The sequence below is a fragment of the Desmodus rotundus genome, chromosome 3, assembly GCF_022682495.2.
Source record: "Desmodus rotundus isolate HL8 chromosome 3, HLdesRot8A.1, whole genome shotgun sequence".
Taxonomy (NCBI): Eukaryota; Metazoa; Chordata; class Mammalia; order Chiroptera; family Phyllostomidae; genus Desmodus; species Desmodus rotundus.
In genome coordinates this window covers 186,015,866-186,036,824 of record NC_071389.1, presented here as the reverse complement: position 1 = coordinate 186,036,824, position 20,959 = coordinate 186,015,866, and the positions used below count along the sequence as shown (strand labels likewise).

Genomic DNA, 20,959 nt, shown 5'->3' with positions numbered 1-20,959 from the left:
TCTACTCCAGAACTTCCCTATTGGATCAGAAAACGCATTCCTGGCTTGGCTTTTCTCCCCTGCTCTCTTCTCCTTCCCTCACTCTCCTTCCCCCTGAGAGCACTGCATCAAACAACATGTTAGCAAGAATCCCCACCTCAGGCTCTACTTATGCTTAGGAAGTTCTACCTAAGACATCACTTTTTTAAAAAGGTCACTGCAAGCATGCATCAACCATGGTAACTCTTGAAAGACACTGCTATGATCTGAATGTTTGTGTACCCCACAAATTCATATGTTGAAATTCTAACCCTTCAAGGGTGACAATGTGAGGGGGTACGGACTTTGAGAGGTGAGTGGGTCATGAATGGGCTTGCTGCTCCTGTTCAGTGAGGCCCCAGAGAGTTAGCTCACCCTTTGCACCCCGAGGACACAAAGAAGGTGCTTCCTATGAAGCAGAAAGTGAGTCCTCAGCACGCTCCAAATCTGAAGGTGACTTGATCTTGGACTTCCTGGTCTCCAGAACCGTGAGAGACATTCTGTTGTTTATATGCCACCCAGTCTGGGTGTCTTGTTACAGCAGCCCAAACACACTGAGACAGTCCCTCAAGGAATCTCCAGGGCTTCCATGTTCAGGAGAAGATCTGCTTTCTTCACTCTTTGCTTATGACTACCCTTAATTTTCCTTTCTCTTCACCCCAACCGGAGACCCCTGGTAATACATACAGGTGGCACAGCAGTGAGTGGAGATAACTAAGTGGAGTAAGGTCTAAGTCTCTCTTTTGAGGCCTGGAAGCACTGAAGGACAGGAATTGGTAGAGTTCAGTTTGTCCTGATACCCATTCATTGTAGACCCTCATTAGCATAGTCTTAATGGTGAAGGAAGGGAAGAGTCCCTGGTTCTCTACTCACATTCTCAAAGCTCTGGATCCTGAGCGAGCATCTCTAGCAACAACCTGGAAGTGGTTGCAGAGATAAACAGAGATGAAAACAGAAGAGGCAGCGAGGGCAGAAGCCTGTGGGGGCAGAGACCAATCTGGATTGGAGAAGCACTTTAAATGCGGACCTCTTTGTGAACTTTTCCCTTGAAGAGGGTAAAGCAAGACTAACATGGGCAATTAGATATAGTTTTTTAGCTCTGTGTTGACCCATAATTTCATTCCTGATGAATCTAAACCAAATCTTCTGAAAAAAGGTAAATGTCTGAAACTTGATAATGCTAAACTTGTTACCTAATGTATTCTGAGTTCTTCCAAGGTCATTAAAATAATCATTAATCTCATTCATGAATAGAAATAAGCAATATATGGCCAGTTGATGTTGCTGTTCCTAATGGTTACATTTGAAGGGATTTCTGAACTGTAAGAAAAATTTTCTAAAAAGTTTGCCTTGAAAAATTACTTTAAAGGTGTGAATGCACTGTATTCAGCTGTTAAGATAACTGTAATGATGATAATAATAAAGATTTATTAAATGCTTATATGATGGGTTCAGAGTTAGCACTTAATATGAATTATCTCACTTAATTATCATAATCACTCACGAAACAGATGTCCTTATTAGCCTCATTTTGCTGATGAGCTAGCTCTCCCCAGAGCACAGAGCTTTTAATGGTGGAAACAAACAAGCACATGGAGTGTCTGATCCCTGTTGCTTACTGCTGCATAACAGATTCCCACAGGCTTAGAGGCTGGAAAGCACACGTTCATGATCTCACAGTTTCTGTATGTCAGGGGCCCAGCCAGAGCGTAGCTGGGGCCTCTGCTCTGACGTCACCAGGCTGCAACGGAGGCCGTGGTCGGACCTGTAGTACCATCAGAACGTTCAACTGTGGGAAGACCAGCTTCCCAGATCCCTCAGTGTTGACAGAATCCATTTCCCTGTGGTTGTAGGAGTGCGGTCCCCATTTTCTTGCCAGCTGTCAGCTGGGGGCAGCTCTCAGACGCTAGAGGCCACCCCACCTTTCTCTGCACATGGCTCCCTTCATAGACTGTCTCACCACATGGTGGCTTACTTCCTCAAAGTCAGCAGAGGAGCGTCTCTCCAACGCCAGTCGCCTGAGACAGGGTTGTATATATCATCACGAAGTGACATCCCCCGACATTTGCCATATTCTGTTGGTTAAAAGCAAGTCACAGGTCCTGTCTGCACTCAAGGGGAGGGAACGACACAGAGGTGTGAAAACCAGCAGAGTTTCACACCAGAGTCTGTGTATGGCAGACACCACAGACTCTGGGGTCTGTCCACCACAACCGCTCCCCAAGTAGGACTGCAAGTATGCGTGTGGCCCTCAATTTCTACCACACTTGTACATCATCTACAATACTTCAATTTCCTACACTTCCTTAAAAGCACTCACTTTTAAAAGTAATTATTTATTTTACAAAGACCTTCTATATCGCAGTGAAAACTGGAAAATCAATGTTGCTTGCCATAAAGAGAAGGAAAAACAGAGGTAAAATGAAAAGGTAAGTTAAAATAAGAAACAAAGATTTACACTGTACAATGTAATCACCTATATGGACTCATTTAATCTTTACATAGTTCATGGTAGATACAATCATTCTCATTATTAGAAATGTGGAAACTGAGGTCCAGAAAAGTTTAATAAACTGCTTAGGACCTCTCAGCTTGCTTGTGATTGTACCAAGATTCAAACCCATGGATACTGGCACCCCAAGTGCATGAGAACTACAGTCTAGAAAGCACTTGACTTCACGATGCACCCCAATTTTCCTGGTTCCTTTTCCTTTTCCTACCTTCACCTCTTCTCAGCCTGTCTGCTAACTTCGTCAACCCTGGGACTCATCTTCCGATACCAGGAATCAACGTGATACAAGAGGAAAGAGTTAGGATGCTCGGGTTTTAATCCTGGCTTCATTTCTGACCTTGTCGCCTGGGACGAGTTACTGCTTTGCCTCTGTTGTCTCATTTATAAAATGGCAATAATAATAATAGTAATTAATAAATACAAGAGTGAATAGTTTAATACTACTACTCTGTCATCATCTCAAAGAAAAATGCCCTGGACACCCAACCTTGAGTGCTGTGCGCCCGTTCCCTGCAGTTAGAGTTTCAGTCCTCTGAGACCCGAGTGAAAACAGAAGCACACTGTTTTGACAGATTGCATTATTTTCCGCATTTCTGTTTCTAAAGCTCCCTCTCTCCCTTTGGGGGCAATGTCCTTGATGAGGACTGACAGAATGAGATCTTGTGCCCAAAGCAAAGGGCTGGCCTTGGCTGGGAGGATGGTCAGGACACCCTCAGCAGCAGAGGGGAGGCTGCGCTGTGGGCACAGGCGCAGGCAGGTGGGTCCATGCCACGGGAGTAACTTGTCGTTCTTTTCTTATTGCTTCAAGGATATTGCTCCCAAAATTTTTTACTTTGCTCTTCTACATCAATTTTGCCTCTCAAGTAAGTGATTTCTATTCGCATGAAAGCATGCAGTTATCTCTCCCATCTTAAATACAAAGAACTCCTTTGTGACCCAACTTCTTACTCCCATTATCACCCCATTTTTCTGTTTTCCTTTATAGTGAGCCCCCTTCAGAAGAACTATTTATATTTCCTGTTTCCAAATTTTCTCCTCCCATTCTTTCTTGAACACTCTTTAACCATGGTTTTACTCCTGCCTCTCCAGAGAAATTGCTCTTCCCAGCTCATCAAAACCCTTCACGTTGCTAAATTCAATGGCCGAGTTTCCAGTCTTATCTTACTCACCCCATCAACAGCATTTGACCTAATCAACCCCTCTCTTCCCCTTGAAACACCTTCCTCTGGGTACCACAGCTTGCAGGATTCCTCCTAGCTCCTTTCTGCTGACTCCTCTATCCTCCGAATTCGTAACACTGGGGTGTCCCACTGCTCAATATTTGGGCCTCTTTTCCATTTGTGGCTGTTCCTTTGGTGATCTCATTCAAATATATATTTCCAGCCCAAATCTCTCCCTGCCTTCTAGACTCTTCTATCCTACTCAACATCTCCACCACTGGGACACCTCAAACTTAACACGTCTACAAGGGGACTCACTCTCCTCTGCATCCCTGTAAATGGCAAATTCTTCCTTTTAACTCTTTAAATGAAAAGCATATGACACATGAATAGCCTGTGATTCCTCTCTTGCATAACTGATTCAATCTGTCTATAATTCCCACAAGTTCTACTTTCTACTGTTCTCAACCTCTCCTCTGCTGTGTGCTTAACCAAGCTACCATCATCTCTTTCCTGGACTCTTGCAAAAAACAATCCTGATATCCCTGCTTCTGCCTTTGCCCCCTCCACTCTTCTCCCAGTCTAATGTCACCAAGAACCAGATTGACCCTAATATAATAGAAACCAGATCTTCTCATGCTTCTGCTCAAAACTATCCAAGGATTTCCAGTATCACTCAGAGAAAAGCTAAAGTTCCCCAGTGACCACTAAGGCCTGATATCATCTGGCTTACATTGCCCCTCTGGTGTAATTTCTTACAATTATCTAATTATCTACCTTTCCCAGTCAAATCCTGCCATACTAGCCTCCTCACTGTTCCATGTGCCTCAGGGCCTTTGCACCTACTGTTCTCTTTCCCTGGAAGAGAGGCTCACCTTTGCCAACTTTTATAAAATTGTAAGTCCCTTGCAACACTTCCTGCTTTACTTTATTCCCCTTAGCAATTATTGATATATATATTTACTTATTTATTTTGAAAATAAGTTCCAACAGAGCAGGGATTTTTATCTGCTTTATTCATTGCTGAGGTCTTAGTGCTTAAAGCAGTGCCTGGCATAGAATGAGCGTACAATAAATATTTGTTGAATGAATTAACTATCATCAAAATGGTATGATTTATCTAATTATAGTTATTTTGTAATGACTGTAATGATATGGGTTTTCTCCCAAGTTCTGCATGATTCTAAAGAGGAAGAATCTGCTCCATTAATATAACTGCTATTCACACATTCTAAATAATTCAAAAGTTGTCCATGATTTAACAATTATATGCAAGAAAAGATAAATTTGTATTAATAGTAATGATCTCAAGATAGGTACAAAAGTGTTAATGATGGGCATAAAATTAAAAATTAGAAATATCTAAAACAGAAAATGTGAATTAATACATATGTATGTAGCTTTAGGAAGGGCATCTCTTTAAATAGACAGATGCTAAGAAGCAAATCACTTGCTGTTCCTTTGCTTTTTCTCTGGGCTAATATGAGTTCTAGAATGTCAAGGACCCAGGGTGCCAAAGCAAGCACAGACCTGCTGACTAATCAGGACTGTGGCTAAGGTTTTAAGAAAGATTAAATCTGACTATGTCCATCCTCACCCTTATCATGACGTAAAGATTCTTCCAGTTGTGCTTCTTGACATTTGATGTTAAAAAGAGATAAGGATTCTCTTTCTGTCAAACTGTTCAACTACAGAGCCTGTCTTTGCCCATTTGGGACCATAAACCTCAAAGTCTGTATAACATGTTTTCCATAATTTTGGGACATCAAGGTACACAGCTAATGAAGAAGATACTAGTAATTCACAAAATGTGCTTAGTGTTAATCATTTCAGATGTACAGAGATCCACAGTAAACTTCCTGGGTTTTCTTTCTTTTTCTTTTCCACTTGAAATAACTTCTTTGCTTTATGAATGAAAGGTTGAAGTAACTTCTGGAAAACTGAAATAGTCATTAAAATTGTATCTCTGTTGCAGCTGTTTGCAAAACACTTGATGTAAAGAAGAGTGCTTCTGATGGTTTCTAAATCTAGTAACGCCATGTGGATTCAAGTTTACTGTTTAGCCAAGGGACATTATTTTAATTATTTGTGACAGGAAATGTTTAATTTATCTATAGTTTCCTGCTGCTTCCTAACCTGCAAAGACCCCTCTTCTTGCTGAGTCAGCTGAGGCTGAGAGATGGCTGAGGCTGAGAGATGCAGAGCGGAGCTCAGAGGCTGAGTTACAGCGGTTGTGCCACTGATGCACGGAGTGTGGGCGGCAGGAAAGACTGGAACTGGGCAGTGGGAAAGGCTGCTTGGGAAGAAGGTTGCTAGCTGTTGGTACCCGATAGAAGGCTGTGGAATAAAGGAGAACAGGGGCGCTGCCACTCAGAAAAGAACCTTTGGAGGGAAGGAGAGGAAGAGATGCGTGGCATGTTTCTATGAACTTTTGCCATCTGGTGAAATGACCCTTCTCCCAACTGCTGTTTTTTCCCTAGTATACATTAAAAGAGATACCAAACTATTAAAAATGTTAAGACTTATAGTCTGCTCTAATTCTGATGGACGCTGTAGTCTAGACATTTTAAGGCACACATAAGAGATTAGTCATCTCTTTATACTGTGTGTTGTTTTTTAAAGTAGTATGCTTTTTGAGTGTTAACTAATAAGCCCTCAAATGACACTGTAAAAACCTCCAGAGAAATAAATAATCATGAAACTTAAAATATAATTCTTTGGTTAATTGAGTAAAGCTACCTGGTTTTGATGGGAATTGAAATTTTGAATGACTCAGAATGGATCAGAGAAAGGACTGTCATTATTTAGGATAATGTAGCAATTCAGAGCTTGTATTTCTTTATACAAAAATCCTAAAATTCAACAGTAAGAATAAAAGATGAAGGAGTAAATTTTAAGGTAAAAAAATCAATGTACTATTAATGTTAAGGGAAGAGAGTATACAGTTGCCTCGATAAGAACTTAAAAGAACGGATGCATTTAACTCTGTCTGTTGCTCAGGGAAACCTCCAACTGAGGCAGACCTTTGAGCAAACTTGTTCCACTTGCCTAAGAATGAGACCCTTAAGACCACACTCATCTCACCGTTTTTCTAATTCTCTTTCTGGAGACATTCTAGAAAAATATGCTTGCTGTATAAATCCTCCAGAGTTGAGACCAGCCTAACAGATCTGAAAAAAATTCCATTTATCTGAAGGGTCCCAAGATCAGCATGCAAGCTGCACCCTAGCAGGAGAAACCTGGAGAGCTGATTTCAAAGCTCTAGCCCCTCAGCCTTGAGGCGCATAATCAGAAACAAAAAAATTTAACTGCCAATATGTTCCTCTTATTGACTAGGAAAAGGTCCAGAATCTTTGCACAATATTTAGGGAAAATCTGAGAAAAGTTACACCTACCTACTAGGACCGAGTAATGCGCATGCCCACAGTCTTTCTGGGTACACAGTAATCTCATTGTGTGTTACAAGCAGAGGCTCAGCTGGACCTCTTGTACCTTCCTCACTAAATTGTTCCTTGAAACCCCCCATACCGAGAGGAAGGAGGGAAGGGAAGAGAGAATGCTGGTAAGGTAACTCGAGTCTTGGAACACAGAAAGAACAGCCTGAATGTTTCTTAAAAATGGAATCATTTTTTAAGTTCCAGCGGTTTCGCGCCAAATCAGCCAGTCTCTTCAGGTGTATGAGGATGACCAGGCTCGTGAGTTTCCTGACATGTGAAAACAACCTGCAGTGTGGGAGTGATTGCCCTTTACCCAAAGTTCTCCTTGATCCATGATACTAGAGAACTTTACCCAAAGTTCTCCATGATCCATTCACACAGAGAAGCAACAGATGAAGGAAGTCAGGTAAATTATAACTTTGAAACAATCAATTCCAATGAAATAGAGTATTTTGCTTTTCACAAAATCATTTGGCATTAAAATGCTCTCAGAGCAAACTGTGCTGTGAAAGCCTAATTGCCGGAACATTCTCCAAATGCTGCAGATTGGCAAACTCTGACCAAATAAAACACTCAGTTAACATAATGACTAATTGCTTATTTTTCAAATTGCATCTTGCTGTGATTGATGTATATTTATATTTTTATCATCCAAGCAAACTATTTACCTCTTTCTCCATTTGTAATCCTTCTGCTCTAATATTTCTTTCAAAAACTTCTCTCTTTTCAGTCTGGGGGCTGGATTTTCTGTACACAAGAATGTAGTCAATTCGACACTTTCCATCTCTGAAGTAAAGTCCATTTGATTTGTTTTTTTCCCGCACTGTCTGCATGCAGAGAGAAAGGGACCGGCGTAAGACACTCACAAAGCTGAGCCTTGGGTGAGCAGTGGTAAAGGACAATTAAAACTAAATGCAATTTTTCTTGTGTTTTCACAAAAATACATTTTTATTAATTAAAAATGTAAACAAGAAGAAACAAAACAAAAATTGGAAAAAGAATTGAATCAGTTGGGCAAAACTTAGGATACCTAACCATATCAAATGTTGGCAAGCATTTGAAATGGTAGCAACTGAGAATTCTACAAGTGAGAGTGAAAACTGATACACTTACTCTGAAAACACTGGTATCATCTTGTGAAACTGAACATTTGCATAACACACAATCCTAGAGAAATTTTTGATAAGGTAACAAGGAGACATGTATATGAATATTCATAGCAGCATCATTCATAAGAGCAGAAAATAAAAAACTGAAATCAATTCAAATGCCCATGAACAGGTAAATATGTAAATGGCAGAATATTCACATGGTGGAGCGTTTATACAGCACTGCACACGAATGAGCTGTAGTTGCATCTAATAATAAGCATAAATCTTAAAAGCAACACGGACAGAAATAAACCCCAAGTCACAGAAGACTTCATACTGCATGATACCACTTTTTATAAAGCACTAAATAAAATAAATCTAAAAAGAACTTGTTAAGGTTACATACATATGTGGCAAAACTATTTTTAGAGCAAGAAAATAAAAAACACAAAAATTCAGGAAGACAGTGTCTCTTGTGAGGTCGAGGGATGGGATCATCTGCAGCTTTGAAGGTTTGGGTAATATTCTAGTTCAATGCTTCTTGAACTTTTTGCAATAAAAAACGAATTTTACTTTGTGCTATGTGTATATATGTAAATATACACAAAACATCTGAGACAAAAGTTTTACAAAATAATACCTATTCTTTCTACTTGCATATATACTGATATTAATTTCCATTCCATTAGAAAACAATTGGAGTTAGTTACCTACAATTAAGCCAAATTATTTTCACATAATTTAAAAAACACCATCCTAATTTATAGGTTGGTTGGTGGTTCAAGGTGTTCATTTTATGATTAGGCCCTTGGCTTACATATAAGTTATACATATTATATGGCGGTAATCACATCTATAAAACTTAAAGATCAAAAATAGTAGGTGTCATTTTTGTCCAGGCTCCATGGGCTGGTTGCGATCACCCACACTGAGAGCCCAGCAGGTATGGCTGGCCAGGCTGGAGCTAGGCTTCTCAGGCTGACAGATTTCCAAAACTTGTCTGTAAACTAGCAAGTAGAAACGGAGGAGCTACCTTTTCTCTAGGCCACAGTATACATCAGTTTCCAAATAATAGGATGGAGAAGGCAAACATGCCAGACCAACAGGCCACTGCTAGAATCCACACTCTTGCACACCAGTTCCATGCATGCAGTCTCATCTAAAAGGGACATTTCAGCCAGGAGAAATGGAAATGTCCATGACCATAGACATTTACCACTGAGGACCAATTCTCACTGTTACCATAGACATTTACCAATGATGACCAATTTTTGGCTTTTGCCTTAATCAGCACTCAGAAGTCTACCCAAGTAAACACCTTCTTAATTATTTGCCAAGCAAGGGAACTACCCTACAGACTTAGGACATCAGTGCCTGCCGGCAGTAACAGGGCTTCCGCCAAGGGGTCAGGAGGACGGTTAGCAAACCCTAACCTTTCTGAGGATGTTTCCCCTTCTAAGTTAAGGGCCTGAGACTAGTTGCTTGTTGAGGTCCCTTTCAAGACCCCTTCTTTAGTCCACATTATGGCATTCAAAGTATCTGTGTGAAGAAGATGATGACAAAATGATTTTTTTCTTTAAAAGTGAAATACATGGTTAGTAGTAGCATGTGGTATTTGTAGGGAGAAATCTAGGAAACTTGGTAGAAAGAAACAACTTTCCCTGTCCTCCTTTCAATGGCAAATTGGCTCTGGAATAACAAAAATATTAAGAATATACAGTAAGTAAATGACTCGTTCTGTATTCCTATTACCTATACCCAGCGCATCTACAAAGGAGATATTAAACTCCACTGAGACACAACCTGAGCAGCAGGGAATGCCTCTAACAAAATGCTTCTTTTTCCAGAATGACATGTGAACAGAGAGGTCTATTTACAACTACGATGAGTTTCCAGATTGCAGAGGCAAAGGGAAACTGAGAGAGGCCTGAGGCAGTACAGTCCACCGAGGGCCGGGCCGGTTCTGTGTCACTGCTCTTGGTGCGAGAGGATTTACACAGGGAAGTCCATCCTTGTAAAGCTTACATTTTATTAGTGACGCCCAAAATGTAAATGCTCTTAAAATAGCAGGTGGTTTTAAGAATCTTCCTCTGCATAAACAAAATGCCTTTAGATGTAAGATGGGAAGTGCTGGACCAATGAGTTTGCTTTGAGCCCAGGTAGACTTAGGACTGCTGAAATATGGAAGGTGTCAAAGAATAGGCGACCTGCCCCTTGATTGCCAGGAACATGCAGTTCAGTGAGATGATCACATTGAACAGTCCCTTGGAATATGCTTTACAGGTTCTCACCTGGACCAAGACTTGTGTTTTTAAGAAATCACACAGTCTTACCTCGCCCCCTGCTTCCAATCTGCTAGCATCATCTGAAGTACTGGTCAGGTTTCCAGGGTGAAGGAGAGAATCGTCATCTTTGCAAGGACTGTTGACAGCTTCTAATTCATCAAAAAGGATATTGACATCCTTGGCCACTGGAACCAAAGTAAATATATTATAAGTGGGGTTTAAGGATCTGGGATCTTAAAAGCAACAGTAAAAGAGAAGACATCTCCCCTTGGTTTTGGGTTGTTTTTTTTTCATTGTTTCAATAATACCTTGAATGACAGGTATTTCTTTCCTAACAGAAAATGATGTCAGTTATAAAACAAGTTTGTCTAAACAGTGTCTTCATTAGATGAGATTAAAAACAATGTGAAGCAAAGTAAAGTACCTCCAGAATATAAATATAACTTGCCTTCCACAATAACAGGGGGTGTTGTGTTTAGCTTTCCTTCACTTACTGGCTTAGCATAAGGTACTGCCATTTAAAACTTCTAAGAAGTCACTCTCTGTGCTGGAGATGACCTCAACTTTTTAATTTTTATTGCATTTAAGTGCCATACAACTTGCTAAGTGAACCCATAAATGCTACTTGCACAGTTCAGCAAGAACTGTGATTTTCTTCCACCTCGGTTACTTATTTAAGGCCTAACAGAGGAAGCCTGATGCAGTAATAAAACACGCAGTTAGATTTTCTGCCTTTCTTCTCCTCTAATCATGAATTGAAATCATGAAGTGAGACATTCAGAAGCTCTCCCAGAAGATGGTTGATGCTAACATCTCAATACATATTAACGCACTCCATATCAGAGTCCCAAAGACAGAACACCACGTTGGAATGCACTGCGCCTTGCAGCGTACCAGAGACAGAAGTTCAGCACTAGTGCGTGAGAAAATACAATGCCAGGTATTGGTCCCTGTTTTACCAGCTCCAGTTATGGACCAATACTGAAGTTCACTTTTTCCTATGATCCTTTAAAATGGTGAAGGATTTTTAACCTGTCAGAAGTCACTGCACAGAATAATTTGTAGGATTTTGAGTTCTATATACCCAAATATAGAACAGACTATTCATTCTTTCATTCAAAAAAAATCTTTAGGGACAGGCACACTACATGTCAGGCCCAGAGCTGTGTGATGGCTGTACCTTGGTGAATAACAATGATATGTCTTCTTGCCCTTGGGGTGATAAGAAAAACAAAACAAATGACCAGAGAAATGTCAAGCGCTATAGAGACAAGAACAGAGTCTGGAGAGAGAGAGAATAGAGATGACGTATTTAGATAGGGTCACCAGAAAGCTATATCCAAGTGTGTGATTTTAGGCAACTCATTTAATTTCAAGTTTTTCATCAGTAAAACAAAGCAGGTAGGGACATTTATTGCTTTCTGTGACAGGCTGAATCATGGCCCCCAAGGGTGACCTAACTGCTGGAACATGAGAATATGTGAATTTATACAGCAAAAGGGACTTGTAGATGTGATCACATCCAGGATCTTAAAATGGGGAGATTATCCAAGATTATATGGGTGGGCCAAAGTAAAATCAAGGGAGGGAGGGGGATCAGAATCAGAGAGATTGGAAGATGCTAACCTGATAGCTTTGTAAAAAAAAGGATAGGGCCATGAGCCAAGGAATGCAGGCAGCCTCTAGAAGAAAAGGCAAGAAAGTAGATTCTCCCCTCGAACCTGCAGAAGGAACACAGTTTTGCTGATACCTTGATGACTTATGGCCTCTAGAACTGTAAGTTAATAAATTTGTGTTGCCTTAAGTCACTAAGTTTGTGGATTTGTTGCAACAGGGGAAAAAAAACACTAATACACTTACTACAGGTTTTTAGACTCTGAGTCTACAAAGAAAAAACATCATGGTCTTTTCACACAACTTAGGTTGAAGAACACCCCTTCTGTGCCAGGCACTCAAGGACAGGTACTAACACTTTTTCAGGAAGTGCTGCACTTTTGGGGTTGTGGGAAGTGTCAAGATCAAAGACAAGCTCCCTGACCACCCCATGTAAAAAGACTCCCCCTCCCCCAATTATTCTCCATCTCCTCTCATTGCTCATTCCCTTCACACAACTTATCACGATTTGTAATTACATTGTTGATTCATTCGTTTACTTGTGGACTAGACGTTTACCCTCCTGGAATATAAGTTCTGTGAGGGCCGGGACCTCGTCTGTCTTGGCTGGTGTACAGAGGTCCTGGAGTGGAGTAAGCCCTCAACACTATTTGTTGAAATACGGAATGATGATCTTAGAGTGATCACTGTCTAATGATGTCTGAAATCTGCATTTTTTCCAATATTCTATGGCTCTAGGACCTTGCCTATACCTTCTAATGTGATTCTTAGTCACAAGCCAGAAGCTCCACAGTTTCAAGTCAATACTGATTAAATTTTCAAGTAGTTATTAAATTTCAAGTAGATAGTGGTTGGATTTGAACAACATGATAAAATGTTATTTTAACAGAGTCAGAAGACCTGTTTACTACTCCAAACTCTACCACTTAGCCATGGGAATTTGTGCTCCTGTTTTCTTATTGATGAGACAAGTATAGAAAGAAAGCTTCTCTCTCAGGGTGGCAGAGAGGGTGACATCAGATAATGTACCTATTAGCAGGTGGCTGACATGTAGCAGATCCACAAAAAAATGTTCGTTTGTCTATTTTAGACCCCAGGCCTTACGTTAGCATTTTAGCCTTATCAATTCAGAGGACAAGTATAGTTAGTAATAGTGTAATAAGTATGCACAGTGCAGATGATTACTAGACTTAGTGAGGTCACCTTATAGGGTTCATAAATAATGAGTCACTATTCTGTATACCTGAAACTACTATAATATTGTATACCAACTACACTTAAATTTTAAAAAGTCTAAAAATCTGGAACCATTGTTAAGAGGGATAGATTGGGATGAGATGTGGGACACAGGGGGAAGCTAAAGAGAACACTGAGATACGTGTCTTGGTGATTGGCTTAGACTGGGGAGAACTCTTGAATATTCATTTCTCCATCCATGAGAACTGCCCTATGCTTTTGTCAAGAATAGATGATTACCAGGTCATCTTCTGCCAGCATCACTTTCTGGTGCTGACACAATCGATTCATAAAAAAGCCCTCTACGTTTTTGGTTCTCAGCTGAACCAAATTGTTACCTTGGAGACATCTGGCCTCATTCAGATGCATGTTTGATCATCAGGGGTGGTGCTAGTTGTATCAAGTGAGTAGAGGCCTGGGATGCTGCTAAACAGCCTACACTGCACAGAGTAGCCCTCACAATCAGGAGTTATCCAGCCCAGAATGTCAACAGTGCTAAGATTGAGAAATTCTGCTCTATGTTAAGGCCCCAACTATTTGGTTCCAGAGAGACCATCTAACTTGAGAAAAGGGAGGGAAGCCTTACTGCCACCTATCAGAAACACTCTTGAAAGTCACCATGGAGCTGATGATACCTGCGTGCTCAAGAGAAATCGATACATCATGGCAATCTGATTATGAAAGAATAAGTGATATTAAGGCACCATTATTACCTGCCAGACTCTCAGGAGCTTTGGCAGAGATTAGAAATGCTGAACTGTCAGAAAATGCTCAGCTGAACACACGCGCAGAAAGAAGGCTGTAGAATCTAAAAACAATCCACAGACCCAAGAAACACGTGCCCTTCAACATTTCACCATTGCTGCTGATCTATCAGCTTCAACTACATGGCCAATTTCAGAAACAAAGTACAATATCCTCTGATGCAAACTTACATGATTTTCTTTAAACAGAAAACAACCTCCAACTTCCAAAGTTAACCAATTATTAAAAATCTATTTATTCAACAAGTATTTATCCCATGCCTACCATGGCCGGACATCATGCTGGGCTAGGGACTGGGCTCAAGTACTGGCCAGGACAGGCGGGCCCATCCTCACAGAGCCCACTGTGCAGCCAAGATGGAAGCGGGGTCTCTCTATGCATGGGCATGGGTGTCACAAACATACTCCTCACCCAAGTAAGGTCCCTTGTTAATGCATTCCCGTCACCTACCTCCCTTATACTTTTTTCTCAAATACAAAAGTGTTTGATAATACCTGCCTGGAACAATTCTGCTATTAGCTTCATGAAATAAGAAAGGGAGCCCAGTGCTCTGAGGAGCTGCTTAAGAATGACTAGAGGGAGAGGGAATGCAAAAATTTCACGCAACCCCAATAATGGACATGCATTGCGTTCGGACTCAGGAGGGGCTGTGTGAACAGAATAGGGCAGCTAAGGTGGTCAGGGCAGGTGGACAGCATGCATTTGGGAAAGCAAGGGAGATACCCAAGTGATTCTGTTTTGGAAAAAGCAAGCATTCAGCCTAAAAAGCCCTGGAAACAAAACAGCAGGGACGCGCATGTAACAACTGAACGAGGGTCAAGAAACTAAAACTGCCTGGGAAGACCGCAAGTCAGCAACGGAGTCTGATAATTCACCAAATCCAGCACAGCCAAGAGGCTTCTGAGGGCTGGCTCTATACAGGGGTGGGCAAAAGCAGGTGGACAGTGGTTTCTGTGGAAGATAATGCAATAATCAATAAACAGTAACACAAGAGTAAACTCTGTTTCAGGGACCCACAACTGTCAGCCTCCTTTTGCCCGCCCGTGTATATCCCAGAGAAGTCAGAGGCCAGGAAGCAGGAGCCGGTGCTGTCAAAGCCACAAAAACAACGAACACTAAGTACATTTTGGAAATAGTCTAAAAGAGAGTAAGAAATAAATACCAAAACAATCAAATAGTTCGACTCACTGCTCTTCTCTTTAATTCTCTATTTTCCAAATGCAGCAGAATAGCCCCACCTTGGTATTACAGGACAGGAGTGCTTTGGTCCTTTCTGACGCAGGGAAAATAAAGTGAAGTTATAGGTCACTGAAGACAGGAGAGGGCTGAGCAGCGCAATCTAGGTATCTATATTTGTTCTCCAGAGTGCCAGTTCATTACACTATTTTTGTCCTGAGCTCCACATTATTACATTCGATACTCAGAATTCCGAAGGTGTTGTGTATTGACCTCAAAGCCTCATTAGAAATGCAAAAAAGGGACACCTTCAGGAATAATTTAGAATGGGGAAAAAAAAAAGCATTGTTTTCCCAATCTGAACACTTATCTGGCTGTTTTATTAACAAGTTCATCTTTTAAAGATAATGTATTTATTTATTTTTAGAGAGAGGGAAAGGACAGAGAAAGGGAGGGAAAGAAACATCATCAGTTGCCTCTCTCACACCCCCAACTGGGGACCTGGATGGCAACCCAGTCATGTGCCTTGACTGGGAATCAAACCAGCAACCCTTTGGTCTGCAGGCCAGCACTCTATCCACTGAGCCACACCAGTCAGGGTGACAAGTTCATCTTTATGTCTAGGGTCTCTTTCAGATGAAGGCCCAAGGTAGCTCCAAAATTGCTAGTGAATCAAAGGCACTCAGTGTCTATTTTAAAATAAATAAAAGCTAGTTGTAAGATTTCATAAACTGTTGTCTTTTCCTTTCTAATTATCTTAGTGAGATTATTTAAAATAATCTGTTTTTCTCAGGCTCAGAGATTCAATATAAAGGAAGTGAGAATAGACACCAATTTATTGAAAGCTGACTGCACATTAAGAATTATCGGGTCTGTTTCCTCCTTTTGCCCTGAGAACACCTTATCAGACAGGTCTTATGAGAAAGACAGGTTCAAAGATGCTAAGTATGGCCACATAGCTCCTAAGTGACAGAGATGAGTTTAACCCAGGTCTGACTCCCAAATCCATGCTATTTCTAACTGGCTTCTTTTTTTTTTACTGAAAAGCATTCTAGTATTCTTGAACTGTGTTAGGCTTCTGAGAACAGGAAGTCATTTAACCACTAAACAATTATCTTGTCACAGCTGTTAATAAAGCTAGACGTTCCATCTACAGCCTGACAGATCTGACACTTTTTTAAATTTAACAAATAGATCAAATTAAATTTTTTTTTAAATTCAGGGAAATGCACAGATTTAGCACAGCTTTGAGAACCTCAGGCTGGGATTAAAAAACTAAACACTAATTAGCATTTATATCACACTAGCAAGCCTAAGACTCTCTAGATGTTTGGTATTCTTCACATGGATCTGACAACGTCCCTAAGGCAGAGACTGCCTGGTTTACCAATAGGAAGAAAACGAGGAAAGGGCCTAATTTAGAAAACTCAAAATAAATAAACAGAGTAATTAGAAAGGACATAAATCGTTTCTTGGCTGGCTTTAGTCCTTTTCAGCAGGCCAGTGGTTTTCCATGTGTGTTCCCTGGAACCTCAGAATCCATTTGGGAGCTTCAGGAAATGATGGGAGGGATGAAGAGGAAACTGAGTGGGCAAAGCCCTACACCCTCTACCCCTCCCCCCCATATACCCCAAACAGTCCAGTTTTGTTTTATTTTGAGATTCTATGTGAAAATATATCTGGGGAAAAAACAACTGGTTCTCCTGCTGTAAAAAATTTGGAAACCTCTGTTGGTGTGTTATGGCAACCACAAAATGTTTATGTTAATATATCTCCAAAGAAAAACTGGGGTAAGGAAGTTGGGGTCCTCACTGAGACAGATTTGAGAGCAGGTCCTTTTTTCCTGCCTGCCATGGATAGTTTACTAAATGTTTTGAGATTCAAAAAAAAAAATGTGTGGTCATTAAAAAGTAATTTCACTGGCATTTCCTGGCTCAATAATGATGCTGTTTGTATAAGAGAGTGCTGACGCCAGCACGGGGAGCCCACAGTACACTCCGCAATGGGGCCAAGATCATTAACTCGTTCCTTGGACAGCATGTTTCTTACGGAGAGCTTCTCTGGCTATTACTTCAGTCTAAAGAAAAGACAGACACCTTCGTTACTTCTGTAACAGGCCAGACAACGGAAGCACCTCTTACAACCCCGGGAGTGGTATATAGAGAACTGTGTGCCTGACTCAAGTTTTGCTCAATAACCCTGACTACCTTTTCACGACTTGAAATGAGGTCAGCGATGTTCTGCATTAAAGATCCTCCACGTCTGCTGAACAGAATTTTCCCTTCTCTGAAAGAAGCGGGAGCTTTGGATTTAGACAAGCCCGGGTTCAGACGCTAGTCCTCCCACTTACTAGCTATTAGATTGGGTTATTTACCTTAAGCTTTAATTTCTTTATATGTTAAGTGGAGACAGTACATTTTACCATGAAGAATTATTGAGAGGAATGAAGCCAAGGAAGCAGCCAACATTTGCAAAGGGCTGTGTGCCAGATGCTACACTAAGGGCTGTGCCTAGATTTACTGATAAAACTATCTCCCTCTTACGAATGGGGAAATTAAGGCAAAGAGAATCTAACACTAAATAAGATAATATGGGTAAAAGGTCAACCACAGAATTACCACACAAGATTATTAGGTCAATATGTGAGGTCTGTCCAGAAAGGTCCAGCCATGTAGTATGAAAAACAGACATTTACTGAAGAAGACACAAGACACAAGAAACACTGCACACAGGACAATGGCGCCTCAGGCCCCTTCAAAGCAGGCCCCTTGGGACCTCACCCAGTTCTCCCAATGGCCATCAGCTGCCCCATCGTGTTTTCCTGAATCTCATCGATGGTCTGCAATCTCTTCCCTTTCAAAGGTGATTTTAGTTTTGGGAAAAGCCAGAAGTCTCAGGGCACCAAATCTGGGCTGTGGAGGGGCTGAGTCCCTGGGTGATTTGATGTGTTGCCAAAAAACTCTAGACGTGATTCATGAACGGGCATGTTGTTGTGATGAAACTGCCAACCACCAGTAGCCCATGGCTGTGGCCTTCTGAGTCATCCGAACAGTTTCCACTTAACACAAAATGTGATGCAGGTTCATTGCTCTACTCACTCAGTCATTTTGAATGTGACGGCCACACAGTACCCATGCTCACTCAATGGCATCTACTGTCCCCACTGACTAGTACAGTGAAATCATTCTTCACGCATGTGCATTCCGGTCCACTCTTTTTGGCTGTCAGGTTACATCAATGTCATAAACTGTTCTCATTATATTAACAGTGGTTGGACTTTTTCCAGACAGACCCCGTATGTCAGCCCCCCACTCTCCCCCATCTTCCCCATCTTCCCCTTTGAAACAGCATGACCATGTGGATTCAAAATAACATTGGAAATCAGAACTCAAGAAATTGGATTCAAAATGACTCACTGGCCAGCACTGAGAAATGACTCAGTCTCCCCAGCCACAGAGGCACAGAGCAGCACCCGGGACGGGGCAGCTCCAGGATTATGAAGGCACGTGTGTACGCACACAGGGTCGGGCTACCGGGTGAAAGCCACCCAGCAACCCTTCCCACCCCCAGCTCTCATTTCAGACTCTCTGCTCTCTGCTGTCTTTCCTTCATTAGAACCTAATGGACCGTAACACAGTAGTGTCTGCTAGGGTAAGAATGCCACTGAAGAGTCCCCACAGTCTGCATTTGCATACGCTGGGAACCAAGAGAGAAAACTAAGGACAAAGCAGGAAGGGTGGGCAACAAAAAGAGGGGTGAGGAGTGATTTCTACACAGGGCTGGGCACTGGTAATAACTCGGGGCGAGAATGAAAAGGTTCGGTGTCACTGGCATGGTGATTTGTCAATGGTTTGGTTTGCTAATAAGCGCTCTTACACACACACCTGCTTCATGGACTGCAAAGTTTTAACATGTGATTCTCAGTCAAAGTTCAGAATTAAATTATTTTCAAATGTCTATTTCTCAAAAAAAAAAAAAAGCCTGGATTTTAAAACTTTGGTGATTAGAAGGCAGGGTGGTTTTATTTTAATTGATGTTATCATACATAATAAAATAGGCATTCAAATTTTTAGAACATATGTAGAGAGTAGGAATCTTACCAGAGACACTCAAGAGTAAGCATTTCCCCATGGCTTTGTCATCATTCCACTCCATGTTCCCATCCTAGTGGCATGGTGAACAGTTAAATTTCAGTCATTGCTGACATTCCCACTCCTCCACCTCACATATGCAGAACAGTACAAAGGTTCCAGAGGTTTTGTGAACAGAACATTTAAAGAAACCATCCCAGTCTCCAAGCTGCTCTGGCTACTGCTGAGCTGCCCTCTTGCAAGTCTACAGTGGAATTCATTCATTCATTCATTCATTCATTCATTCATTCACAAAATGTATCAAGCAGGAGCAGGTATTATATTCCCTACTCTGACCCAAGGGACTAGGGATACAACAAACAAACAGGAAGATAAGACCGCTGCCTCCCCAGAGCCTCCAAAGTTCCCTGAGCACTGCAGGATCTGTTCCTTCCTCAGTCTGGGGAATCGCAGCCAAGGCTGCAGTTCAGGTGACTCAGGTGTAGTTCCCCAGGCACACAGCACAGACGTTCCCTCCCTTTTCATCCACCCACAAGAAGCCACGGGCCCACTGCCCACTGCAGCATACTGCAAGGACTGGAAGGGAATTGATCTTAGGAATTCTCTCTCTCCCCACCCCCAACCCTCTGCCTCTTCCCATCCAAGCATCACCCACTTAGAAGCTCAGACTTGCAGAAAACAAAAGCCATGAACTTCAGACAACACAAAACCCTGCTGAAACAAGGGAGTTCAAGGAAGCTGCTGCCATCACCGGAAGAGGAGTAAAAGAAGAGAATAAAGAAAGGGGGGAAAAAACATCAAGGAACACACACGCACACCCTTACATTATACTGCCACATATAAATGATATTTTCCTAGAAAGCAATCAAGTTATATTCACTTTAAAAAATGAAACAAAATGTGACCAGCGAACATTTTAATTTTTCCCGAATTAAACTAGGCACCAAAGTGTTCAACAGTGCTTTAAAATGTTATGCCTAGCACAGTGCCTAGATGAACGGATAAAGCAAGTCTTTTCTTCCTTATAGGCTGTACATCTGATATGAGGGAAGAAAAACAACCAGTGGGTGGCCAGCCTCTCTGAGACATCTCTTTTTGAACTAATGAAGCTATTCTTGGGGCATAAGCACTATAGGAAAAATATACAAATATGTTTTACAGAGTAGAAGGATGGGAAGGAATTTTTACATTAAGAGGTAACAGTAACAAAATTTTTAAAATCCAAAGTAGTTCATTTTTCTTAATTACTTTTATTTAAGCTTTTATTTAGCAGAATGAGGACTGATACACGATTAAATGTTGACAGTCACATATTAACCATATACCATTGGGGGGGTATACTCAGTTTCTTCACCTTTAAAATGGAGAAATTAGCATCTGCTGTTACTTAGGGTTATCTTAAAAATAAAATAATTAAAATATTTCTTCAGTCTGGCCTACCTCAGACTCAAGAAATGTTTAAAATGCATACAAGCACACACATGCACACGGACGGGTACACACACACACTCTTCTAGCTTGATCTGGAAGGCCATACATGTACGCCCACAAAATTCTAAGAAAACAGTGAAATC

The 20,959-nt window shown here is 41.2% G+C and overlaps 1 protein-coding gene across 2 annotated transcripts in view; it reads right to left on the bottom strand.

Annotated features, from left to right (window-relative positions):
* Nucleotides 1–20,959, bottom strand: part of ANO4 (anoctamin 4) — a 321,384-nt gene that overhangs the window by 136,722 nt on the left and 163,703 nt on the right. For both annotated transcript variants that reach the window (XM_045186936.3, XM_053921960.2), the window contains 2 exons: nt 10,552–10,688; nt 7,796–7,954 (listed from right to left, as the gene is read on the bottom strand). In XM_045186936.3, the coding sequence (XP_045042871.1) occupies nt 7,796–7,954; nt 10,552–10,688 (296 nt within the window). The remainder of the gene's footprint in view (nt 1–7,795; nt 7,955–10,551; nt 10,689–20,959) is intronic.